At 40.7% G+C, this 26726-nt stretch overlaps 3 protein-coding genes and 1 long non-coding RNA gene across 8 annotated transcripts in view; 2 read left to right on the forward strand and 2 right to left on the reverse strand.

Moving 5' to 3' along the window:
- Positions 1-6416, forward strand: part of utp3 (UTP3 small subunit processome component) — a 26482-nt gene extending 20066 nt beyond the window's left edge. For 3 of the 4 annotated variants that reach the window (XM_072245150.1, XM_072245151.1, XM_072245149.1), the window contains exons 15-16: positions 2179-2286; positions 4543-6414. In XM_072245150.1, coding sequence (XP_072101251.1) covers positions 2179-2286; positions 4543-4632 — 198 coding nt within the window. In that variant the 3' untranslated portion in view covers positions 4633-6414. Of the gene's footprint in view, positions 1-2178; positions 2287-4542 lie in introns of all 4 variants that reach the window. The other variant, XM_072245152.1, reaches the window with a different exon arrangement.
- ppcs (phosphopantothenoylcysteine synthetase) lies at positions 5043-10236 on the reverse strand. The gene is made up of 3 exons (XM_072245161.1): positions 9660-10236; positions 6923-7026; positions 5043-5852 (listed from the first exon to the last, which is right to left on the reverse strand). Exons 1-3 carry the CDS (start codon positions 10198-10200, stop codon positions 5520-5522), a joined length of 978 nt encoding a protein of 325 aa, XP_072101262.1. The 5' UTR covers positions 10201-10236; the 3' UTR covers positions 5043-5519.
- A 194-nt stretch (positions 10237-10430) lies between these two features.
- The window catches only part of zmynd12 (zinc finger, MYND-type containing 12), a 38654-nt gene continuing 22358 nt past the window's right edge, over positions 10431-26726 (forward strand). For both annotated transcript variants that reach the window (XM_072245159.1, XM_072245160.1), the window contains exons 1-4: positions 10431-10648; positions 12774-12915; positions 18274-18445; positions 23660-23829. In XM_072245159.1, the coding sequence (XP_072101260.1) occupies positions 10533-10648; positions 12774-12915; positions 18274-18445; positions 23660-23829 (600 nt within the window). In that variant the 5' untranslated portion in view covers positions 10431-10532. The remainder of the gene's footprint in view (positions 10649-12773; positions 12916-18273; positions 18446-23659; positions 23830-26726) is intronic.
- Positions 12402-26519, reverse strand: LOC140188668 (uncharacterized). The gene is made up of 3 exons (XR_011883348.1): positions 26126-26519; positions 17215-17280; positions 12402-13113 (listed from the first exon to the last, which is right to left on the reverse strand). It is a non-coding gene; the product is annotated as an uncharacterized lncRNA (long non-coding RNA).

Below are 26726 nucleotides of genomic sequence, written 5' to 3' on the forward strand. Positions count from 1 at the left end.
GGTTTATAGGTTTATCGTTACTCACAAATGTCATGAAATCAGCTCGAAATGTCGACTGTTTATTCTTGTCCATTGATGCTGCCGGGCCTGCTGAGTTCCTCCAGCATTTTGTGTGTATTGTCATGAAATTTGTTTTTTTTTGCAGTAGCAGCAGCAGTAAGTGCAATACATAAAACTACTATAGTACCTGTGTAAAAGTCTTAGGCACCCTAGTCATATATATGTTAAGATAATTGTACAGTACTGTACATATGTACAACCCTGAGATTCATTTTCTTGAGGGCAACGGAAAACACAATAGACAGACAAACAACCAAACTAGAGAGAACAACAAACTGTACAAATACAAAAAGAAAGAAAAAAAATAATAATAAATATATAAATATCGAGAACATGAGATGAAGAGGAGTTTTCTAATCTTTTTATTCAGGGGCCATCTCATTTAATAGAATTTCCCATGTTCCATGAGTTTGACCATTTTTTTAAAATACTACCCTTAATCTTTATCAAAAAGGAGTGCAGTTGATACTAGCTTGGATGTTGTTGCTTTATAATGTGATACTGGAAGCTAATCATTATGTATGAGGTTCTTTGTGGCGAATCCTAAATCGGCATGTACAAACTAACATACTTAATACATACAATCCAATCAAAACTGCATAATAAAATTGATTCTGTATCAGCTTTTGGCTTTACCTACTGATCAATGTCACTGAGTACTTTGGAGATTATCATGCATATTGCTGCTTGAGTTTTTATTTACAACATAAAAGAAACAATTTACTAACCAATTTGATCTTGGTACCCATCTTTCTCTACGAATCTACAGATAATTTTCCTACAAGTATTCAGTTTTCTGTTAACTACCATTCTGTTCTTGTATTATTTATCTTGCTTTTTTGGTTAGAAGTTCCCTTTCTGTTAACTATTTTCAGCATGGCTGTGGAATTATTCATAAATATTTATCATACATCCACATTTTTGGTTTGCAATTGCTGTCTGTTTTGGGCTGATTTCACCAAGCTCTGGCCTTGGTTCCCACACCTTTCCCTTTGTAGAAATGTATCTGGCTTGTACTTAAAACAGTTTCTCTTTAAATATCTCTTACTGATCCGTTACAAAGAACTGCTGTTCTTTGTTTTCCCTTTACTTTGGCCAGATAATCTTCCATACTTTCAAAGCTGGGCTTTGAGTTAAAGAGCTCTACTATATATTAACCAGTGCTCTTCTGTTATATGAGCAGTGCTTCCAAAATGTTGTCCCACTTGACTTGCCACATTCTCCTGATTTGTGTGAAAGTATTTTGATTCCTTGCCCTTTAATGTTATATCTGTTAGTCATTATTGGGTAATTGAAGTATCTCAATGTCACCTGCTGTTTGATTTCCTTGCAATTTGCTGCTGTTGCCATTAGATGGCCTATTAAAATATTCAGAGTGACATAATTGCAATCTTACTTCTTTTTAAATTATTATTATTAATCATGTATTAACATATTCTTAATCTTATTATATTTTCCTATTATTTCATGCTAGTTCCCAGTGCACTTGCCAATGTTGTGTGAACTCTTCACGGCCTCATTATTAAATCGAACTAGCAGGCCTGACCTATTAAGCTGCATTTCATACATCTTGAATAGATCACCTCTGTGAAGGAAATGGTCCCAGTGCCCCTAGAATCAGAAGCCCTCTCACTTGTGTCATGTTTTTAATCATGTCGAATTTGTTTAATTTCCTCAAGTCCTCAAAGTCTGACTATAAAGCTTCCAATTGCTGCCCTATATTCTTTGTACTGAAAGTGTATTATACTTGTCTCTTTCATTGTCTCTGTGTCCAACATCTTTCCCTTCCTCCTGACAGAATATTGGAACCCTTACCCTAGTGGTAGGCTGGAAACGCTGCAAGCATTAAGTGTCAGTTTGAGTATGGCATATACCCCAAAGATTCCTCCACTCACACTCTCTGCCTTCCCCTTGAATGCCCACACACATAACATCCTGAACGCACTCTGCCTGCCTGCAGGTTGACCATCTGTTGAGCTTGATCTTGAGGTTTGATTACCTGGAGACTGTTTTGGATATCTTTTTCTAGGAACAGAATATTTGATTATAATGATCAATTATTGTAACCCCGCCATAATTTTCTCCAATTACTCACTAAACTTTGCATGGCAATCACAGATCGCCAAAAATAAGGGTCTCACACCCAAAAGGAAGAAGATTGACCGTAATCCTCGAGTCAAGCACAGAGAGAAATTCAGACGAGCCAAAATCCGACGGAAGGGTCAGGTAAGTGAAAGAGTTGCTAAGATTTTATTTTTGATTTAGGGTCATCAATGTCCTGTAAACATCAGACAGAATGTTGGGCGCCACAGTAGCGTAGCTTTTAGCGCGATGCTATTACAGATCAGGACATTCTGGAGATCGGAGTTCGATTCTGGCACCGTTCCGTCAGGAATCTCTGTCCATCCTTCCCGTGGAATGCGAGGGTTTTCCTCGTGCTTCGGTTTCCTCCCACAATCTAAAGGCTTAATCTGGTAGGTTAATTGGTCATTGTAAATTGTTCCATGATTAGGTTAAGGTTAATTGGGGTTATGGGGTTGCTGGGGCAGTGTGGCTCAAAAGGCAGGAAGGGCTGATTCTGCACTGCATCGCTGAATAAATAAATAACTATTTTAAGTGTCTCAGTTATTAAATTACCTGCAAAAGGAGACATCACATATTCTTAAATGAATAATACTAGAAATGGCTCCCTTGATATTTCCATGAGAGCATTGGTCAAAGTGTGTATAATACAATAAGGAATACAGTGCAATATTTTAAAATAGTACAGAATCTAATATTAAACATATCTGTTTTAAATATTCAATCAGAAAAAAACTATGTAATTGTTTAAGGTGAGAACCCATCACAGCACAGTAAGGGGAAAAACAAGCCTATATGAATGTGGGCGCGACATCAATCAACTTTCGTACCTTCCAGGGCAAAGCAGCTCCCTTGATTAGCTCCCATTTATTACCCTAAACAGTTCATTGTTAGTGCCTGATGGCTGCAAAATGACTTGCATCAGGAAACAAATTGCCAAGTCTTTGACACACCAAGCTGCAGCTTCAACCACTTACGAGGACAAGGGCATAGCCACATTGGAATGCTTGGGAATTCTCCAGATCAAACACAATATTAGGATATGTCCACACTACGCCGGATAATTTTGAAAACGAAGCTTTTTCTTCGTTTTGACCTTCTGTCCACACTGAAACGGCATTTTCAGCCCCCGAAAACGGAGATTTTCAGAAACGGTCTCCAGAGTGAATAAATCTGAAAACGCCTAATATCCGTTGCAGTGTGTACGGGGTAACCGGAGCTTCTTAAAACTGCTGTCATGACGTGCCGGAACAGATGGCAACAGCGTGGCATTTCATTGTTTTCTTCTTATTCTTCTTCTTATTATTACTACTTTATTGTCGCCAAACAATTGATACTAGAACATACAATCATCACAGCGATATTTGATTCTGCGTTTCGCAGAACCTAACAATTTCTGAACAGACTGCAACGAGACTGAAGCCAGAAACGTTAGAAATGTACTCACCAAATACTTTGACCCATAGCTTACTGAATAAATAAGTATACTCACGTTGCCCTGTTTTCTGTCCTTGCTTGTATGAAAGTGCTTTACCTATTTATGCAAGTACTTCTCTGACAATAGATGTGTAACAGCCTAATGTAACATTGTATGGAAATACAAGATAACACTGATGCAGACATGTTTTGTACATTTAACAAGGTGCTTTATTAATGCAACAGAGTTAGTCAGTTTTTCAATGTTCGTCATCAGCCGGGTAATACTGTCCATGAACTCCCTGTTGGTTGCCTCCATATGCTCCAGTATTTGTTTTTTTTAGTTTTAAGTCCTCCTGCGCGAGAGCCAAGAACAATTCCTTTTAAGTTTTTCTACTCTGTAACTGGACAAATGCGCACCACGTATACCATTTCCTTTTCGCTTGTTTTTTGTGTGTCCTGCGCATGCCCAGTAGGAGGAGATTCGCCCAAATATCCGTCTAATGTGGACAGTTATTTTGAAAAATGCTTAGTGTGGACGCCTGTCGTTTTTACTTGAAACTGGCGTTTTCAAAATTATCCGGCGTAGTGTAGACGTAGCCTCAGTCTCCTTCATTGTCTCAGGGTCCAACATCTGACATCCTTTTCAGATGGCAGCAGCTTGCCAGAATATTGGGGATAGGTTATAAATTGCCATTGAGAACAAATGGTCGTCCAGTTTTCCCACTGAATTCTACATGGAAGCTTTTGGTGATGCCACACTATTTGTGAATGACTTTGAAATTTACACTGAATCTGTTTCTTGCAATTAAGTTGGTAACTATGTCCTAAAGTATTAGACTTCAATGGTAAAGGAATGTCAGGTTTTTCAGATTCCTCCCCCCACCCCACCCCACCCCATTTAAAGGCATAGAAATCCACAGAATGCTTTTTACAATAGTGAGATCTTGATTGATAAGAGTTTTTATACATCACTTTTAATAGGTGCGAGAGGTCCGCAGAGAGGAACAGCGATATAGCGGTGAGCTGTCAGGTATCCGGGCTGGAGTTAAGAAGAGCATCAAGCTTCATTGATCTTGCTTCTGTATCAGATATCTTCAATTTGGTAATTAATGTATCAGCTACTCTGCCTCTAAAGATTTTGTAAAGATTTTGTATTTTACAGTTTATAAATTTACTAAAACAGACGTACCATGAATGGACTCACGGATAATGTAATTATAAGCTATTAAATTATTTGTGCATCCAAGGGTGATTTTTTTTACAGTTGTATTCAATACCATAGATTTGCCCTCTTCCATAAGAACTAGCATCTTGAAATATGTTAATACACATATTCCTACCACTATTGCTGACAGAACAATGAGGAAAGATAGCAATGAATGGATAGGAATATTTTAATTCCCATCTTGTACAGTGCATATTTAATACAACCGAGTTGGTGTGTCGTGACAATTATCAAAGAAGGGAAATTAGACAGTAAACTAGGTACACATTGCTTTATTTAATATCAGGGTTAAGATATCTATTGTATTCACCAGCCTCTACAACTATGAAATATTTGAAGACTGATAGATTAATATTCTGAAGTTCACATCTCATTAACTATATTGATAGCTTTACTCCCAACCAATGATATTGAACCATTTCAATAGTGAAAAAAGCAACATTGTGCTCTCCTCAGTTATAAGAAGTTCCATCTGTTTAACAATAAGATCCCATGTTGCTTTTTAATTGGGCATTAGCAGGATCAAGGAGGAACTTTAAAACATGTTTTCTGCTCAGATTTAGAATTATCCCAGACAACAAAAGTTAAGTACATTTAAAAAGAACATTAAACAAAACACCAGTTCTCCCAGCTGGCTTTATTCACATTTGCAAGATTTTGTCCTTTTGTTCCATTCATTCCAATAGTTCATTCTATCAACATAACTGTTCCCCATACATCTCCAATACAATACTTATTCAGGATTTGTGCTCTTTTCTATAAAATTAGTTTGACATTCACTTAAATGTTCCACAATCTTCTCTTCAATTTCTCGGTGTTGCTTCACTTCCTTCTCTGAAAGTGCTAGATCAATTTGGGAATCCTCGGTGACTATGAGTACATACACCCTCCGTGATTCAAGAATATTGGCAACAACAACCTGATGTCTGTAAGTTGCTAAAGCTTTACGTGCTCGAGCAACCAGCTGTGACGAGTCAGTCTCCAACTTGAAGGATGTGACAAATGCATGAGGAGCCCAGTCCTTCACAAGAGGAGCAAGCATCTTGGGTACCATTTGCATAGTTAACTAAAACAAAATACAAAAATAACAGTTAAATCACCACGATTTCTACATTCTAATACTTTCCTAAAGAATGTTTATTGCACTTCAGTTTTAATTTCTTCAACAAATTTAAGGGGAAACCAATTAGAAAAAGAAAACTAGTACAGGTTGAGTACCCCTTATCTGTAAATGCTTGGGGCCAAATGTGTTTAGGATTTCAGAATATATATAATGAGACAGCTTTGGATCACCATCATTTCTGACTCTGAATTTAAGTGCTACCGGCAATCAGTCTGTCTTACACTTGTTCATCACATAATGTATTTAACAGTAAAAAAAATTAGTACATTTAACGTAATGAAAATATAATTTGTGCAGATAACAAAAGCATCAGTAGAATACCTGAATCAGCTGTTGAACAACAACAAACAATGGCAGGCTTTCCGTCTCCAAATATAATGCTGTATTTTGATTAAAAGATTACAGTGCACTATTTGTACTTATGTTTTATGTAAGGTATATAAACAATCAGTATCGTAGACTTGTTCTGGTATTAGATTTTCATCAGCAATGATCTTCAATCAATAAATATCTCTGCTGCTTTGTGATCAGCACTTTAAGAATTGAATGCCGTGCCTGTCCTTAATTTTCTGCAACCAACCTATTGAGTACTCACAAATACCTTCAATTTTCAGTTCAGCATGATAGACCCTTGCTTGTTTCATTATCAGTATACCATTTAAACGGCATATGTTCACTGACGCTGACAAATACATGATTGAAATTTTTATTTTTCACTTTAAGCAGTAAGCTTCTATTTTTCATTAAATTCTGTCCATTACTTAGGTGAGGTCACTTCTCAGAACTGATGTGCAGAGATCTGCGCTTCACCTGGGAACCTTCCCAGCACTTTGTGGAATTCTCCACTTGTGACCGTGCTCAAACAATTATTGGATTTCGGAGGTTTTCCAATTTTGGATTTTCAGATAAGGGGTTCTCTACCTGTACAAATTACTTCAAAATGCTACAACAAAGTAGGAATTCCCCACTCATAGTAAAAACTACCCCAGATGTGGTCAGACACTTTAAGTCACCTGCAGAGGGCTAGCACCCGACTGAATTTTATGCTCTGGCATCTCTGATGCAGGAATGAAGAAATCCGACACGGCTGCTGCGAGGTAGAACATTGCTTTTGGTCCTATAAAAAGATATATAGAGGCAATACCACAAGTTAGTCAATAGATTCTCCTGACTTTTAAATCTTATAAGAATTATTCTTTGTTCTACTGAATACATCAGTTGTTCTCTGCCCAACCTATTATTTCAGGAAGTTCACGGAACTCAGTATGTGGAGTAAATGCTTTAATCTAACACCCATTGGTTACTGCAGCTATCCACAATGTCAATGGTAATGCATATCCAAAGAAAATTATTCTGTTTACATAAGGAAGAACACAATTCTTATTTGAATAATGCAAATATCTCCATCAAATCTAACGGTGAAGATGGTGCCTGCATACAACACTCCTTCAGTCCACATCTTCTGGATAGATCATGAAACCATGAATTTCACTTCTTTTATGCCTTTTACATTTGGTTTTCATCTTGAGTGTGATTCTGCAACTGTTGGAGCCTGTGATTTGCAGTTTGGAGATTGTTTGAGTATTTCAGCAGGCTGCAGTCTCCGAGGGGATTCTGTGCGGCAGCGTGTGGGAGTCTCATAGCGAGAAGGCTATGAGACTATGGAGCTGATGTTCAACTCCATTTCACTGATTAAAGCAACAAGGGAGATTGAAATGCTTGCTGCTGGTCTTTTTATCACTGGTGAAATTGAAACACTGGCTACCTTTGGGAATCACTCTGCTGCCGGAGAGGGGAGACTGCTATTTTAAATTGCTGGGGGATTGCTCTGGTGCCAGAGAGGGGAGACTGCCTTTTATTGGTTGGTGAGATTGAATCGCCAGCTGCCTGCCTTTTTAAATTGCTGGGGGATTGCTCTGCTATGAAGAGGGAGAATGTTGCCCAGGTTTTCTGTGTTTTGTATGTGGACTTTTTTTAGTCTATTGGGTTTTTTGTATTCTATAGCTTTTGCCTGATCTTCCTTGTTTTTTTGTGTGCGGGGGAAGGGGGATTTAGGGGGTTGATGTGCCTGTTCCATTTTTGTTCTTTTTTTTTGTGTGGGGAGAAGGGATTGGGGGGGGGGGGTTGATGATCATGCTGATGTTCTTTTCTTGGTTTTGTGCTATCTGGAGAAGAAAAATTTCAGAGTTGTATACTTTGATAATAAATGAATCTTTGAACCTTTTAAATACCAAACTAATTTAGACTAGACTAAGAGCTGTTTTTCCTCTTATCTACCTTAAAGGCAACCTTCCAGATTTAATAAATCTATGAAAATATTACAAGCCTGATATTTCAAATGTTATTACCAACTACTTAAATTCTCCAATAAAATACAATTTCCTTTTCTAGGATTCCTTAGATGGTGAATCCTAGAAATCTGAAACCAAAACAGAAAATAGTACATTATGCTTCATCCAGGGAGAGAAGAAAAAGGAATTATTTTCTCAGGTCAAAAGACCTTTTCCAGTTTTTATTAAAGGTTATAAACATGAAACATTGATTAGGCTTTCTTCCAAAATGCTGTAAAACGATGCTGACTCTGGTAAGCATGGATTTTCCAAGTGCCTTGTACTACCACTTTGCTGACAGATTCTGGTAAGTTCCCATTAATCAATGTCAAACTAACAGGCATGGGTCAATTTCTTCCTCTCCTTTCTTAGTAGCAGTTATCCCTACTACCTTGCAATCTACTGTGATCTTTCTGGTATCTTTGGAATTCTGAAAAAACATTACTATTGCATCTATCAATCTGTCATCTTTTTCATAGCCCCCAACACATGTGAATTCAATAGGCTGAAGAGCCTGTTCTTGTGCTACCTGATATAAAGGAAGGGAGGATTGATGCATGTTAGCACAATATTGGTCAAAACAAATATTACAGTTTGGAAAGGTATGGTTTTTACTGGAAGCATCAGCAAATGGGGCAATATGACTTGAGATGAATATAGTAGTCAAAGATTCCCAGAAAACTGATGAGGGAGTCATATGCCCACAAGCAATAGAGGGGGGGGGGCAACAGAGAGAAGAAAAAACATGCAAATTTCTAAGAAGTGTTAAAATAACATGGGATTTCAACTACATTAATATGTACTGGGAGAGACTCAATGACCGAGTCTCCTCAAGTATGCAAGATTGAATATTTACTGCTTAGAATGTCTTATTTCACTCTGAAATAGCCGATCCCTTATTTTGAGACTGACCCCTCGTTCTACGCAACACAGCTGGGGAAATATCAACTCCTTCGACTTCTAGAAATTCTGTACACTTCGATGAAGTCACCTCATTTTTCTAGAGAAGATTTAGCCTGTTCAATCTCTCCTCATGAGATATCTACATCCCAGGAACCAGCATAGTAAACCTCTGCAGCACTGTATAGCAAGAAAATCCTACGTTAGATGAGGAAACCGAAACTACACAATAATGGTCTCACCACAGGTATAATTGTTAGAAGCAAGCAGAGCATCTACTAAAAAAGGAAAGTTACAATACGACAGACAAAACACCAGTTAGGCACCGCTACATGAATAAAAGCAAACCTAAACTGCAGTTACACTACAAATATGTGATTGCACTTAGTGAGATTACAACGGAATAGCTACAGAACAGCTTGTTGCAAGGACAAAATACAAAGCCTTCAAGTTGTAGACTTGTGAAAAAAACAACTTAATGGAAAGCTTCGTTAAACGAACTCCTTAAACGTTCTCCTACCGATGGGGTTAAGCGCCTGAGCCGCCGCCCTGAGCAGGTACAAGTAATCAGACAAGGTGTTGAACTCCACGGGTAGGAGCAAGCCAGCTTCTCGTACGGCAGCGTAACGCTGCAACACCGGCACGATGTCCGGCAGCACCGACTGGTCAGCTTCCACCCGCCAGCAGGTGGACGTGGCGTCCTGTACGGCCTTCAACGTGTCCAAGATATTGAGGCCAGAGTAGCGCCGGGAAAACGGGTAGAGCGAGCGGTGGCGGTGCAAGAAGATCACGGCGTAGCCCAGGTTTAGGAAGTACTCGGCGGACACGGCGCCGCGCCAGCCGCTGCTGAAATTGTCCAGGAAGCGGACGGTCCGCGACTCAAGCGGCACTTTGGTGCCGCCCGATGTCACCAGCACCACCCTGCGGCCTTGGCTGGCGTGTTGCAGTGCGAACCCGGCCATAGCCTGGGCCGAGGCGTCCGCGTTTGGCGGCGGTACGCAGTCGGAAAAGAACAGGTTCCATTCCACCTTGCCCTCTGCTTCAGCCACCACCGCCGCCATGACAACTGGTCCCCTCTCTAATAGCAACCGGCAGAGAACCGTGCACCCACTCAGTCTTCCGCCCAGAGTTCTCCCCCTCCAAGTATTTCAAAAATCATTAAACAGCACTTTGATCATGTACATATTTCGATTTTTCTCGTTTATAATTAGAATTAGTTTGTGATGTGATACTTTGTAGGTGATGCAAACTAGGTTCTGTAGAGCGCTCGACAACGTGTAAATCCGTAGCAACGAGTCGCAAGTCCCTAGCAACGTGTCCCTAGTCCTTAGTAACACTACACTCCAGGAGCTGAGAGGGGTTCCGATAAGGATCGATCTCCCAAGATATCGACATGCTAAAATCCTCTATTTATCCGCTTGCTAATCCCAAGGGTGTCAAAATGGAATGTGAGATATGTCAAAAAACCGCTCACATTATGTGCACCCAGTGCAGGGTGACTTTCTACTGGTGAGTAAAGGCTTGCGTTTCACCATATCTAAAACTAGTTAGGCAGCTGACCAAACAAGAACTATGGGGAAGGCTTCGGACTCCATTTCAGATGTGTTTAAAGTTGCAATCAATAGTTGAATAAACAAAAGTGCCCATTTTACAAAGGAACAAAGAAAATAAACTTAATCATAAAGAAAACGATGAACATCTGGGATTCGCTAGACCTATGAAATTGTACTGACAGTTAAAGCTTTCCAGGGTACAACAATTTCCATTAATTTGTGATTCAGACAGAGCAGATTTATGAAGGCATCCAGTAAAATGACATAATTTTGTACAAATACACCTTCAATAATGGTGGGAAAACATCTAGCACAGAGGTGAAAACAACTAATCAGTTTTTTGTTACTAAAGATGAAATTTTAATCTGGTAATGGATTAATACTGAAGAGTACAATATTCTTTTTTAAAAAGAAAATGCAAATACCTCAAATGGAGTCTGATCAGTTGCTGAAATTACTTGTAAGTGTGAGATTTTATTTTTAAAAAATTCATTTTCTTATCCACGGCTTCGTTTTCTGGGCAAAATAAAGTATTGAAACTTTCCACTGAAAAATAATATCAATGAGAAATGATCAAAATAAATCTGCCTTGGGGTTAAATTCATTCTAAGTCCACTCTACAGAAGTGGAAGTTTGCATAAGTCTACTGAAGTTGTTGAGATAAGGTGGAAGTGGACTATGAAACTAACATTATTCTGTTATCCAACATATCTTTAAAACCTTCTTCCAATTCCAGTGTTAACAATATGTGAATAGCTCATAGATTCATAGAGTCCACATCATAATATAAATCTCTTCCCATCATTTCCAATTAAAATTTCCCCAAGATCCATTTTTCTATCTTATTTTCACTTCCATACCTTGTGCCCTCTGCAAACTCATCACTTTTGGCATGTACTTTCTGTTGGTGAAACCCCGTTCCTGTTATGCTGTGGACTATCCAACTTTCCTTCTTGCTTGCTATACTCGAGCTCCATTGCCCAAAGTTTTTCCATGCTGAAATAGGTTATTCACAGTCTCAGTATCCCGTACGCCTTAAGTTGATTTTCTGACTCCGTATTCTGTCCATCACAAAGATCACATAATTCACTGCCAATACATTTCCAACTGTTACCATCCATAATGTGTTCACCTCTAAAACTCTAATGTCACTCTCCGATCTTTCTTTCCTGTCAGTTGCCGTCCATTTACTGTGCATTTTAGCTTCATTCCCAAATCTCCCAATCCCACAAGTCACATACACCCATATGTTGGCATCTTCAGGTCCCATGTTGACTACTAGTTCGCCAAGCCTCAAATTTAAAATTCTCAATCTTATATTCAACTCTTTCTTTGACTGCACCCTCACTATCTCCTTATTTTCCATCAACATGAAATTTTCTCTTCCCTTTGATTCCTTCATTGCAAAGTTCACATAGACAGTATACTTTCAACCATCTAGAATTCCCTTCTAAGTTACTGCATTTCTTGTGTATCCTTTGACCATCCCTCCTGCTTTCTCTTGGTGGCCCCCTTTACAGTAAACCTGCTTGCTTTGTACCAGATCTTCTTTTCACAGATGCTGCCTGTCCTGCAGAGTTCCTCCAGCATCTTATAATGTGTGTTGCTCTGGATTTCCAGCACCTGCAGAATCTCTTGTGTTTATAACTTAGGAAGTAGTTTTAATAAAATATTGAATATATATACCATGCCATCTGGAGTTTCTCTATTGGACATTAAGCCTGGGACTGTCTGCCTGTTTCAGTCATTATGCTGGATATGGTAGAAGTATGGCACCCTTAAAGAAAACCAAACATTTTCCCAGAGAACATTTCACACTTGACTAACACCAGTAATATATTCATTGGTCATTTCATTACTCCTCTTTGAGGATGGCAAGTTGGACGAAACAAAAATCGCTAGCCAGCTTGGTATAGGCTGTAGAGTACGGATTCTGGAATGGTTCTATGAGATGTGATTAAAATGCAACATCATAACTATAACCATTCACGACACATATTTATTGACTGAGCCAGCTTTTGTGCATTCCTTTGGTACGGATGATCTCTCATCAGTAAGTGCCCATAATTGTCTTCTCTCAGTGATGTAACACACCAAGCTGCGGATTGGAATGGAATCCATGAGAAGATTTGTCAGCTTCTGATTCCAGTACGGATGCCACTGCCATTCTTCAGCTCTAAAAAGGAGCGAGAACACAGTAAGGAGCAGCTGGTGCAGAGGCAGGTAAACATCGAGTATCTTTCATCTGCTTTGTTTATTTTTCTTGCTTCAGTTTTCTCTTGTCCCCTCCACTAACAGCAACCATAAATGTATATGTGATTGTAGGCCGAGTGTTCCCAAAATAATGGCCGTGTTGGCAAAAAGTCTATTCCAGTCTGCACTACAGTCCTCAGCAGCATTTTACATCAGGAAGGCTGTCTTCTATTTCAAAATTCAAAGAACATTTTATTATCAAAGTACATACATGTCACCATATACAAACTTGAGATTCATTTCCTTGTGGGCATACTCAACAAATCTATAGAATAGTGGCTATAACAAAATCAATGAAAGACCACCCAACTAGGGTGTTCAACCAGAGTGCAGAAGACAACAAGACGTGCAAATGCAAAAAGAAGAAGCAATAATAATAAATAAATAAACAATAAGTATCGAGAACATGAGATGAACAGTAAGATTAAAAGTAAGTCCATTGTTTGTGGGAACATCTCAATGACGGGGCAGGTGAACTTGAGTGAAGTTAATCCCTTTTGTTCAAGAGCCTGAAGATTGAGGGGTAGTACCCGTTCCTGGACATGGTGGTGCGAGTCCTGAGGCTCTTGTATCCTCTTCCTTTACTGTATTTACTCTTTTACTGAGGTGCTACACTTCTATTCCTATTCCTGTTGTTTTCAACATTATCTGAGTCAGCATTGAGTAGAAAATAGACTTGGGACTTGGCTATCTACATGTCTGAGCTTGAAGTGGGCAGTTAACAACTTAATAGCCTGAAAAGCCACATTGGAGTGGCACTCGAGTGAGGCTCATGAAGCTCAAAGCACATTGTTCAACGAAACAAGCTGTACACCTTGCAGCTCACAAATGTGGGCTTTTGTCACGGAGAAAGTGGAATTCACAAATATATTTTATATATATATATATACACATATATACATATACATACATATATATATATATATATATACACACATGAGAAGAGGGGTGGTGAGAAATGACTGCACTGGGGAAGGATGGCGGGGGGGATTGGGGGCTGGAGAAACAATTCAGTCAGACAGTTGGGGAAGAGTAATTGATGATGGGTGAATTGGGAAACAATTAGAAAAAGAGGAAATAGTCAGGGATTCTGAAGGATGGGAACCTGCTTAATAGTCCAGGAAGGAGACATCTATAGGGAGATAATTGGGGAAGGAGAATCATTTTGGTGGGGGGGGTTCAGAAAAAGATCAGTGGGAGGAGGAGGGCAGTGGTGAGGAAAGACCTGAGGATGAGGTTAAGCAGTGCAGTTGAGAGCGCAATCACTGATGAAAATCAACAAAGGTACCTAAAGAATAATGGAAGCATAGGACCTCCCAATCACATTCCTGATATAGTCAACCATCACTTTGAAGTAGACTGAGGTCAATCTTGACTCTCCATTTCAGCCTTGGTTCATTGTGCAGGTCTACACCATCAATGGGCAGCATTAGACCATAAGACATAGGAGCAGAATTAGGCCATTTGGCCCATTGAGTCTGCTCTGCCATTCTATCATGGCTGATCCTGGATCCCACTCAACCCCATACACCTGCCTTCTCACCATATCCTTTGATGCCCTGACCAATTAGTAAACTACTCACTTCTGCCTTAAATATACCCATGGACTTGGCCTCCACCATGGTCTGTGGCACAGCATTCCACAGATTCACTACTCTCTGGCTAAAAAACTCCCTCCTTATGTCTGTTCTAAAAGGTCACCCCTCAATTTTGAGGCTGTGCCCTCTAGTTCTGGATACCCCCACCATAAGAAACATCCTCTCCACGTCTACCTTATGTAGTCTTTCAACATTCAGTAGGTTTCAATGAGATCCCTCTGCATTCTTCTAAATTCTAGTGAGTACAGGCCCAAAGCTGCCAAATGCTCCTTATATGTTAACCCCTTTATTCCTGGAATCATCCTTGTGAACCTCCTCTGAACTCTCTCCAATGACAACACATCCTTCCTGAGATATGGGCCCTACAATACCCCAAGTGCAGCCCGACTAGTGCCTTACAAAGCCTCGGCATTATCTTCTTGCTTTTATATTCTATTCCCCTTGAAATAAATACCAACATTGCATTTGCCTTCTTTACCACAGAGTCAACTTGTAAATTACCCCTCTGGGAATCTTGCACAAGAACTCCTAAGTCCCTCTGCACCCCTGATGTTTGACCCTTCTCCCCATTTAGAAAATAGTCTGCACTAGTAGTGCAAGTGGAGTTTATGAAAGTGATATCAAATCAGTCATTGTTTCATGGATACATTCATTTGTCACATGGTACCCTGGGAAAAACAGATCTTCATTAGCTGTTGAAAGGATTTAATGCAGGGTTGGGAAAGGAACCTTATACGGCATCTTAAACATGTAAATTGTGTATCGTTGCTTAGTATGAACATTAGAAAAAGTGATCAATATTATTAAGAGACTAACATACAAATTCTTCTGAAAATAATTCTGTAATTTCTTCTTAAGATGTATCATAAGAAAATAATCCAAAACAATATTCTAAGAATAGATCCAGAAATATAAACTCAGAAAAGAATGAGTTTTATAAAGCATTTGAATTACATCTCCAGGTTCACCCAAAGTGCTAAAATGGAAACAAGGCACTGGGATTACAATGCTAACAAGCATGACAGCCAAACAGCACATAACAAATTATCACAATTCAGTAACAGAAAACAGTGGTGGTAAAAGAAGTGGAAAAGAGATATTAGTTCTCTCCTGAAGTAAGTGACGCTGTTTCCAAGGCAATTTATCTCTGCAGCAGTGCAGGTAGATGACAAATCTGTTCAATACAAATGATTACCAAAGATGATTTGGAAATACAAATGATCTCTGGAGAGAGTGAGTCGTAATCATGTATTGCTTGATTAAACCTTGTAATGATTGGATATTGACAGAGGGCAAGTTTTCCAATGAATCACAGGGAAAGCAATGTCAGAAGTAGTTTTACATTTCTTAAGATATGACAACGGAATTTGGGTATTTTGGTGGAACTGTTGTGCATCCTAACTGTGTATAAAAATGTCCTGTAATTTTTTTTTTACAATTTCTACAATTGGAGACTGTGCAGACCCCACCCATTAGGTGATTAGGCCTTTCTCCTACCAGGAGATTGATTGAATGAATACAGTTCTACTGGGGCATATGCATGCAGGTAATTTTTTTTTTGCACAAGAATGAGCCGTGAATGAGTCAAAATTCTTGAGCATGAGTAAAGAAATAGATAGATGTATGCTGAAAAGAGTAATACAATAACTATGGGGCCTTAAAATATATTGAACAAACCAAATCAGCTTAAATAGCATAGAGGAAAAGAAACATCTGGAGTGTACAAGAGATCGTTTTCTAGATTAGTATGTTGAGAAACCAAAATGGAAGCTGAATATTTTAGATTTAGTGTTGTGAATGGGAAAAGATGAATTAAATCTTTCTCCATCTTTTGGCACTTTCCCATGCAATAGCGGGAGATTCAATACCTCTTCTTTCACCTCTTCCCTCCCTGCCACCCAGGGACCCAAAGTCGTTCCAGGTGAGGCAGTGATTCACCTGCACTTCTTCCAATCTAGTGTAGTGCATTTGGTGTTCATAATGTAATCTCCCCTGCTCTGGAGAACCCAACTGCAGGTCGGATGAATGTTTTGCAAAACAGCTGCCTTCAGTTCACAGGAGTGACGGTGATCTTTTAGTTGCCGCTGCATTAATACCCTTACTCCATTCCCAGTCTGACCTCTTTATCTGAGGCCTCTTGCACCGTTCCAGTGAGGCCCAACAAAAGCCTGAGAAACAATAGCTCATCTCTGTCAATTGGGTATATTAAGTAAAAAGTCAACCTATGTTCACAAGGCTGTTTGAACTTCATTCATAACTGATCATTAAGTTATGTTTGTCACTTGGAAGTGTGTGTTACTTGAATTGGTGTTAATAAAGTTTAATAAAATGCATCCAGGGTTCTTGCTTCTTGTCAGATTGTTGTACTGATTGTAATCCCTGTCAAAATACATTTAAATGTAGAATATCAAACGTGGTTACGTTGCTGTCCCATTGTTGAACAGCTTGTCAACATCCAGGACATGAAGCTTGGGGCATGAGGTTTGATGGAGTACCACCAAGTTGTTTCTATAGAAGAGCCTTTCAGTAAAAGTTGAACTACAAGTTACCCATTTCCCTTAAGTGGCTGTCTTTAGCCAAATACATTTCAGTCATTATATTAATTGGTTGCTGTAGAAAGTAACTTATTTAACACAAAAAAAAATTAATATTAATTAATACTTTGACTTACCGTATGAGGAACGTCTGGCAGCTCTTGGGCTGTATTTCCTGGAGCTCAGGAGAATGAGGGGGGGATCTGATAGAAACAGTCCAAAATTTAAAAGGCCTGAACAGATTAGATATGGCAAAGTTATTTCGCATGGTAGGGAAATCTAGAACAAGGGAGCACAATTTCAGGATTGAAGGACGTCCATTTAGAACAGAGATGAGGAGAAGTTACTTTAGTTAGAGGGTGGTAAATCTGTGGAATTTGTTGCCACAAGCGGCTGTGGAGGCCAGGTCATTGGGTGTATTTAAGGCAGAGATAGGTAAGTTCTTGATTAGCCAGGGCATCAAAGGGTTTGGGGAGAAGGCAGGGGAGTGGGGCCGATTGGAAGAATTGGATCAGCTCATGATTGAATAGCAGAGCAGACTCGATGGGCCAAGTGGCCCACTTCTGCTCCAATATCTTATGGTCTTATGGACTTCTCTTTCTTTGGCCTCCTACAGTGTTTCAGCACCTCATCATCCATTTAGACAGGTTGCAATCCTTGGGAATCCATGTTGAATTCAGCAGTTGCAGTTAGCTGGCCGTTCCCGTTTATGTCAGTGCTCTCATAGAATGTCAACCTCCTGTAAAATTAACTTAGTCTTGCTCTCTTTACACAGATGCATGTCAGATCTACAGCGTAGTTTCAGTATCATCGCTCACTTTGGAATTCCAGCAATTCTTGTTCTCTGGTTCTGATCATTCTAACATGTTCTTTGCTTTCTTTTCTCTCTCCATAACTGTTGGCAATTAAATATTTGTTACCTGGACAACCTTAGAATGCCCTTCTGTTCTCTCCATTCTTTCCACTCTCTCCAACTTAAAACATACTTGTTTTTTTCCCCAATTTTTCCAGTTCTATCAAGTGGGCTTACACCTAAAACATGACCTTTTCCTTCTCTCCACATATACTGGTTGACCTGCTCTGTATTTCCAGATTATCTGTTTATTTTTAAAATATCCAGCATCTGCATTTTCTAGGTTTAATAATATTTAGCACTGATGGTTTATATTTTTTTCGAATGCTTTTGCCGTTTACAGAAATATCTCATTGATCTGACACGAACTGTGGCTCAAAAGCTTCTATTTGAAGGTAGACACGAAGAGGCCATTCCTGGAGCCTTGCAGTCTATGCGCTTTGCGTCTGCTGTCTACGGCAGCCTCTCCGCTGAGTTAGTGCCATCGCAACTACTCCTGGCTGAAGCTAGCATTGGTAAGAATATTCAAAGTACTATGTGGATTGCCGTGTCACCTGTGAGGAACTAAACAGTCATTAAACCATGTCACCACAAACTGTCCATTTTAGATATTAAGGAGATAAATACAATTATTTCCTAAATGGCAAGAGGACCTGAGAAACAGAACAAAATATCTAAGGGTCCAAGTACAGAAATCTGTAAGAGATACAGAACAGCTTCAATAACAACTTGCAAAAGTGGATTGCTTGCCTTTATGTGGGAGGGCTAGAAGTCACATTACAATGGTTGAATTCTAGAGTACTGTGGTTCTAGGCACTGAGGTTCAAGAAGTGAGGACAGAGCAGTTTCACCAACATGGTTCTCAACCAAAGGGGTTAAATAATGATGGATGATAGCATAAATTAGTTGTGTGATCAGTTAAGTATGGATTGCAAAGGAATTTAATTGAACAGCTTATTAAAGGAGTGGATGGGAACAATTAGAAAGCTATTACTGTACTTCTTCACTCGATCATCAATTGCTTGTGGGGTTCCCCACCCCCACCCCCTATCTTCATCTTGTTGCTTCAAAATATGTAACTAAGGCATATTTTCATGAAAAAAAATTGCATTGCCATGGCAGCAATTCTTCTTGGAACTTTGTCAACTGCAGAATGGAGATTGTGTGTGGAAATATCGAACATTGACCCCTTTGTTGCATATTAATTTGTAATGTTGAAACTTTATAAAGCACTGGTGAGGCCTCACTTGGAGTACTGTGAGCAGTTTTGGGCCCCTTATCCAGGAAAGGATGTGCTGACACTGGAGAGGGTTCAAAGGAGGTTCACGAAAATGATTCCGGGATTAAAAGGCTTGTCATATGCAGAGTGTTCAACGGCTCTGGGCCTTTACCAGCTGGAATTCAGAAAAATGAGGGGTGATCAATGAAACCTATGGAATGTTGAAAGGCCTCAATAAGAGTGGATATGGAGAGCATGTTTCCTGTGGTGGGGGAATCTAAGACCAGAGGACCCAACCTCAAAAGAGGGACATCCTTTTGGAATGGAACTGAGGAGGAATTTCTTTAGCCAGAGAGTGGTGAATCTGTGGAATTCATTGCCACAGATGGCTGTCAAGGCTAAGTCATTGGGTATATTAAGGAAGAGGTTGTTAGATTCTTGATTAGTCCAAGCATGAAGGGATACAGGGAGAGGGCAGGAGACTGGGGCTGAGAGGGAAATGGATCAGCCATGATGAAATGGCAGAGTGGGTTCAATGTGCCGGATGGCCTAGTTCTGCTCCTATGTCTTATGGTCTTAATTTTCAGAAAACTAACAGATTTTAAATGAAGGATGTGCTTTCTTTCATTGAACTAGAATCCTATTCATTGAAAAGTGCTTTATAATAATTTCTCTGTGATTTTCTCATACACTGACAGCAACAAATGGAATATTTCTGGAGTGTTAATAAAGCATTTTTACTCTGGTACTAATATTTGTTCAGAGCCATTTCCAAGTGTTTATCTTATATGTCTACTGCAAGTCTGTGTGTTTAGCCCCCTGCTCCACTCACTTTATACTTATAACTGTGAGGCTAAGTACAACTCCAAGTTTGCTGACGATACCACTGTCATTGGCTGAACTAATGGTGCTGACGAATCAGTGTATAGGCGGGACTGAAAGTCTGGTTGAGTGGAGCCCGGTATGGAAATAGCAATGCCCTCTAAAGGAAAAGCCTACGAAAAGTACTGGATACAGCTCAGTTCTTCACAGGTAAAGCTCTCCCCACCATTGAGCACATCCAGAAGGAACAGTGTCACAGGAAAGCACCATCGTCAAGGATCCCCACCATCCAGGCCGTGCTCTCTTCTTGTTGCTGCCATCAGGAGGAAGTACAGGAGCTTCAAGACCCACACCACCAGGTTCAGGAACAGTTATTACCCTCAAACATTAGGTTCTTGAACCAAAGGGGATAAATTCACTCACCCCAACACTGAACTATTCCCAAACCTATGGAGCCACTTTCAAGGACTTTCCATCTCATGTTCTCAAAATGTATTGCTATTTATTTATTTATTTATTTATTTTAGATTTTGTACTCACACAGTTTTTTTGTCTTTTTGAAACATAGAAAACCTACAGCACAATACAGGCTGTTCAGCCCACAAAGTTACGCCGAACATGTCCCTACCTTAGAAATTACTAGGATTACCCATAGCCATCTATTTTTCTAAGCTCCATGTACCTATCCAAAAGTCTCTTAAAAGATCCTATCATATCCGCCTCCACCACCGCTCCTGGCAGCCCATTCCACGCACTCACCACTCTCTGCATAAAAAACTTACCCCTGACATCTCCTCTGTACCCACTCCCAAGCACCTTAAACCTGTGCCCTCTTGTGGCAGCCATTTCAGCCCTGGGAAAAAGCCTCTTGACTATCCACACGATCAATGCCTCTCATCATCTTGTACACCTCTATCAGGTCACCTCTCATCCTCCATCACTATGAGAAAAGGCCGAGTTCACTCAATCTGTTTTCATAAGGCATGCTCCACAATTACAACATCTTGTAAATCTACTCTGCACCCTTTCTATGGCTTCCACATCCTTCCTGCAGTGAGGCGACCAGAACCAAGCATAGTATTCCCAAGTGGGGTCTGACCAGGGTCCTATATAGCTGCAACATTAGCTCTTGGTTCCTAAATTCAGTTCCACGATTGAGGAAGGCCAATACACTATATGCCTTCTTAACCACAGAGTCAACTTTGAGCGTCCTATGGACTTGGACCCCAAGATCCCTCTGATCCTCCACACTGCCAAGACTCTTATTATTAATACTATATTCTGCCATCATATTTGACCTACCAAAATGAAGCACTTCACACTTATCTGGGTTGAACTCCATCTGCCACTTCTCAGCTCAGTTTTGCATCCTATCAATGTCCCACTGTAACCTCTGACAGCCCTCCACACTGTCCACAAAACCTCCAACCTTTGTGTCATCAGCAAACTTACTAACCCATCCCGCCACTTCCTCATCCAGGTCATTTATAAAAATCACAAAAACTAAGGGACCCTGAACAGATCCCTGAGGCACACCACTGCCCACTGACCTCCACGCAGAATACAACCACTCTTTGCCTTCTGTGGGCAAGCCAGTTTTGGATCCACAAAGCAATGTCCCCTTGGATCCCATGCCTCCTTACTTTCTCAATAAGCCTTGCATGGGGTACCTTATCAAATGCCTTGCTAAAATCCATATACACTACATCCACTGCTCTTCCTTCATCAATGTGTTTAGTCACATCCTCAAAAAATTCAATCAGGCTCGTAAGGTATGACCTGCCCTTGACAAAGCCATGTTGACTATTCTTAATCATATTATGCCTCTCCAAATGTTCATAAATCCTGCCTCTCAGAATCTTCTCCATCAACCTACCAACCACTGAAGTAAGACTCATTGGTCTATAATTTCCTGGGCTATCTCTACTCCCTTTCTTGAATAAAGGAACAACATCTGCAACCCTACAATCCTCCGGAACCTCTCCCGTCCCCATTGATGATGCCAAGATCATCGCCAGAGGCTCAGCAATCTCCTCCCTTGCCTCCCACAGTAGCCTGGGGTACATCTCATCTGGTCCTGGCGACTTATCTAACGTGATGCTTTCCAAAAGCTCCAGCACATCCCCTTTCTTAATATCTACATGCTCAAACTTTTCAGTCTGCTGCAAGTCATCACTACAATCACCAAGATCCTTTCCCATAGTGAATACTAAAGTATTCATTAAGTACCTCTGCTATCTCCTCCTGTTCCATACACACTTTCCCACTGTCACACTTGATAGGTCCTATTCTTTCACGTCTTATCCTCTTGCTCTTCACATACTTGTAGAATGCCTTGGGGTTTTCCTTAATCCTGCCCACCAAGGCCTTCTCACGGCCCCTTCTGGCTCTCCTAATTTCCTTCTGAAGCTCCTTCCTGTTAGCCTTATATTCTTCTAGATCTGTAACTTTATCTAGCTCTCTGAACCTTTTGTAAGCTTTTCTTTTCTTCTTGATTAGATTTACTACAGCCTTTGTACACCACGGTTCCTGTACCCTACCATAACTTCCCTGTCTCATTGGAATGTACCTACGCAGAACTCCACACAAATATCCCCTGAACATTTGCCACATTTCTTCCATACCTTTCCCTGAGAACATCTGTTCCCAATTTAAGCTTCCAAGTTCCTGCCTGATAGCCTCATAATTCCCCTTACTCCAACTAAACACTTTTCTAACTTTTCTGTTCCTATCTCTCTCCAATGCTGTTGCAAAGGAGATAGAATTATGATCACTATCTCCAAAATGCTCTCCCACTTTTGCATATGGGTTGTGTGATCATCTTGTTGAGAAAGGGTTTTTCATTGATTCTGTGTGTTTCTATGTATCTACTGTGAATGCTCAGAAGAAAATGAATCTCAGGGTTGTATATGGTGACATATATATACTTTGATAATAAACTTACTTTGAATTTTTGAACCTAGCCAGTTAGTAATTAACAGGTCAGAAATCAGAGCAGAACTTAAGATATTGATTCAATCTACCAACCTGAGCCTGATGCTTTACACTGCTTACTACTATAGTTAATGCCATTGCCGACCAGAATCAGAATCAGGTTCATTGTCACCAACACATGTAATGAAATTTGTTGTTTTGCAGCAATTAATTTTTTATGCAAGACATAAAATTAGTATAAGCTACAAAAAGCACAAATTGCACAAAAGATGAATAATAATACACGGCTCATGGACCATTCAGAAATCTGATGGTGGAGGGGAAGAAGCTACTCTTGAAATGTTAAGTGTGGGTCTTCAGGCTCCTGTACCTCCTCCCCAATGGGAGTAACACAAGTTCTAGATGATGAGGTTCTTGGATGCAGCATGCTCAAGGCAGCCCCTCTTAAAGATGTACTTGACGGTGGGAAGGGTGTGCCCAAGGTGGAACTGGACAAGTCTACAACCCCTGCAGTCTTTTGCATTCCTGTGTATTAGAGCCCGTATGCTGGACTGTAATGCAACCAGTCAGAATGCTCTCCACTGTATGTCTATAAAAAGTGCCAGAGTACTTAGAGACAATCTTCTCAAACTCCTAAGAAGAAGACCCACTGGCACACCTTCTTCATGATTGCATCAATGTGTTGGGCCAATAATCAAATGAATTATATTTATTGGGCTTGTTGTGTCAGTAAATTTCTCCGTTTTCTTCTCAGGCCTTGGCCGATTGCAGGAAGCAGAAGAATATCTATCTCAAGCTCAGTGGACAATGATGAAGGCCACAGGGTGCATTAATGCCATTCAATACAAGTTGTACAGAAATCTGGGACTGCTGTACACTGCTAAATGTGAATATGACAAAGCACTCTGGTACTTTGCTGATGATGTAAGTATTTGACAAAGAGAAACAGTTTCTGTTTCCTTCTTTTCCCTCCCTTCAATCTGGAAGCACAAATAAGGTTTGTAGAAATACACCTGTCTTCTTAACCAAGTGTGTCACTGATGTAGCTTCTGCCTGGCTGAAGGAACTGATGGAGATAGCCACAGTGCTAAAGCTAAATCATTCAAATTGCTTCCTGTCAACATTTTATCCTCTATTGAGGCATTATTTTGAGCTCTAGGTTCTTCCACTCTGGCTCAGTTGTCGATGTATGGTAGAACACAGTGGGTTCAGGAGCCTCTGCTGAGACTTGGGACACAAAATCAAGACTAGTATTCCAAAGAAGCACTGCATTGGCTGAATTAATGATCTCAAACAACATATTAAACTGAACCTGATCCATTGCCTGAAGTAGTATTGTGAACTACGGATGGGAGTTGTTCCAGATTTATTCTGTACACATTGTGAACTGAAGGGCCTGTATTGTGCTGTAGGTTTTCTATATTTCTATTCCCAAGGCAACATTACTAAAAACACACTGACTGATGATAATATCAAATCTGAGTATGTAAATTGACTGCTGCATTTCCCACATTGCAACAATGATCACATTTCAGATGCTCTTTATTGACTCCAAGGAGCACTATATAAATCTTGTTTTTGTGTAATGAGGTACTCCTCATCCATAACTATTGACATGAATCATAATATCTCCTTATCTCGATCCATCACCAAATTTGACACCCTTTCTCATGAACAGAGAAATGAAGAAGTGTTTTCCTTTCCTCTGTACACCATACCTCATCCCCTTTTCTAGCTTGTTTGCACAGTGAATGTTTATCCTCAAAGTATTCAGCATTATCTGCATGATTGTTATCCTTTTCCTTTTCATGGGATACAATATGGCAGCGGTCCCCAACCACCGGTCCGCAAAGCATGCGCTACCGGGCCGCGTGGAAACGATATGATTTGGCCATAGGAGTCATCCGCACCTTTCCTCATTCCTTGTCATGCCCACTGTTGAGCCATTACGCATGCGAGGTCATTACCCGCGCGTCATCCACGTCAGCGCGGGAAGGAGATCAACTCCTCAAGCTTGCAAATGACAGTGGGCTGAAAAGTATGTTTGACATAACATCTCTGCCGGCATTCTGGATCTCAAGGTCAAGGCTAAATATCCTGAGATTGCCACTAAAGCATTGAAAACGTTGCTTCCATTTCCAACACATCTCTGCAATGAATGCAACGAAAACCAAATTGCTTAATAGACTGGACATAAGGAACCCCGTTCGAGTATCGCTGTCTCCCGTCACCCCTCGATAGGACCGTCTTGTTGCAGGGAAACAAGCCCAGGACTCCCACTGATTCAGCGATATTGGTGTGTTGCAATGATTTTATATGTTCATACGGGGAAAATATATGCTGTGTGTTTAATATCCAAATGTTACTTAAAATGTTATGATGCTATTGACTTACTCATATAACAATTACAGCATGGATACAGGACATCTCCGCCCTTCTAGTCCGTGCCGAACGCTACTCGCACCTAGTCCCACCGACCTGCACTCAGCCCATAACCTTCCATTCCTTTCCTGTCCATATACCTATCCAATTTTTCTTTAAATGATAATATCGAACCTGTCTCAACCACTTCTACTGGAAGTTTGTTCAACACTTACTTCAAGCTCCCCTGATAATTGACTTATCGCTATATTCATGCGAGGAAAATATGCGCTGTGTGTTTAATATTAAATTCGTTAGATAAACCCTTTTAGAAAGGAAATTGAGTGTATTAGCCACTTATCACCGATATTCCGGTCGTGATTAATACCTCCCCCCTCCGCGAACAGTATCGCCAAAAACGATTTGTAGAAAAAATCGGCACGTACACGTATGCACAAAGCACGCGCGCGCACTGGTGCCCGCGCAAGGCTTCATGGTCATTGTAGTCTTTGTGCAAACAACGTATTTCGCTCTTGTCCGTTGGCAGCTCTACCCCCCCCCCCACGAAAAATTCTTCAAGGCCAACGCATTCGGCCACAAGGCAATTAGACAGTGGTCAGCACGTACTGTCCTGCAGGAGAAGGACGTGATGGACACAGTGGCGTGGTTGCCTGAGCAGACCGTCCAGTTCATCTGGCAAAATGCCTCATCGCCAGATCTCACCAACAGGCAGCAGGACCTCGCCTGGCTGGCGGTGAGAGGGGCCCTCCCAGTCAGAGCCCTCCTGTACGCCCGGAATGTCGTCTCCACACCCCGCTGCCCACGGGAGGACTGTAATGGGGTGGAGTCGGTGGCTCACCTCTTTGCACACTGTGGGTTCGCGAAGAAGAATGGAGGCGACAGTGCTAAGATTCATGCCCAGCAGCTGCGTTACCGAGGAGTCCGTGATCTACGGGCTGTTCCCGGGGACGCACACGGAGACCAACATCCGGTGCTGCTGGCAGATCATCAATTAGGTGAAAGTCAGCCCGAAACTTGGTGGTCGGCCAGCACATGGAGATGTCCGTGACTGAATGCTGCCGACTGGCCCCCTCTCGCCTGCAGGAGTACGTGCTGAGGGATGCACTCAAGCTTGGTGCGGCCACCGCGAAGGCCCGCTGGGGAAGGACCACAGTTTGAGGTTCCTCACCCGTGGGAGTGGGAGGGGTCGGCTGGGGAGGAGAATAACCCTCATCAGCGGTGTGGACAGATGAATCAACATGGTGCCCCAGGAGTGGGTGGAATTGTTAATTTGGAAAAGGAATTGGAGCCAACGCCTGCCTTTATTGTTGATAATTTTATTGTAAGTCTTAACTCTTGACCAAGGGTTCAGAGTAAATGAACGTTTTATTGTAAATATCTTTCATTTGTATATGAACAGAGAGTCAACGCATAATTTTATTGTAAATAACTTTATTTAT

Source organism: Mobula birostris, chromosome 27 (assembly GCF_030028105.1).
Source record: "Mobula birostris isolate sMobBir1 chromosome 27, sMobBir1.hap1, whole genome shotgun sequence".
NCBI lineage: Eukaryota > Metazoa > Chordata > Chondrichthyes > Myliobatiformes > Myliobatidae > Mobula > Mobula birostris.

What these genes read in the sequence shown, in the direction of transcription:
- ppcs (XM_072245161.1), bottom strand. Translation starts at nt 10,200, where the DNA reads ATGGCGGCGGTGGTGGCTGAAGCAGAGGGCAAGGTGGAATGGAACCTG. An exon ending in TCAGGCGCTTAACCCCATCG is followed by an intron (nt 7,027 to 9,659) that starts GTAGGAGAACGT and finishes ATCTTTTTATAG; the next exon opens with GACCAAAAGCAATGTTCTAC. An exon ending in CGGGTGCTAGCCCTCTGCAG is followed by an intron (nt 5,853 to 6,922) that starts GTGACTTAAAGT and finishes ATTTTGTTTTAG; the next exon opens with TTAACTATGCAAATGGTACC.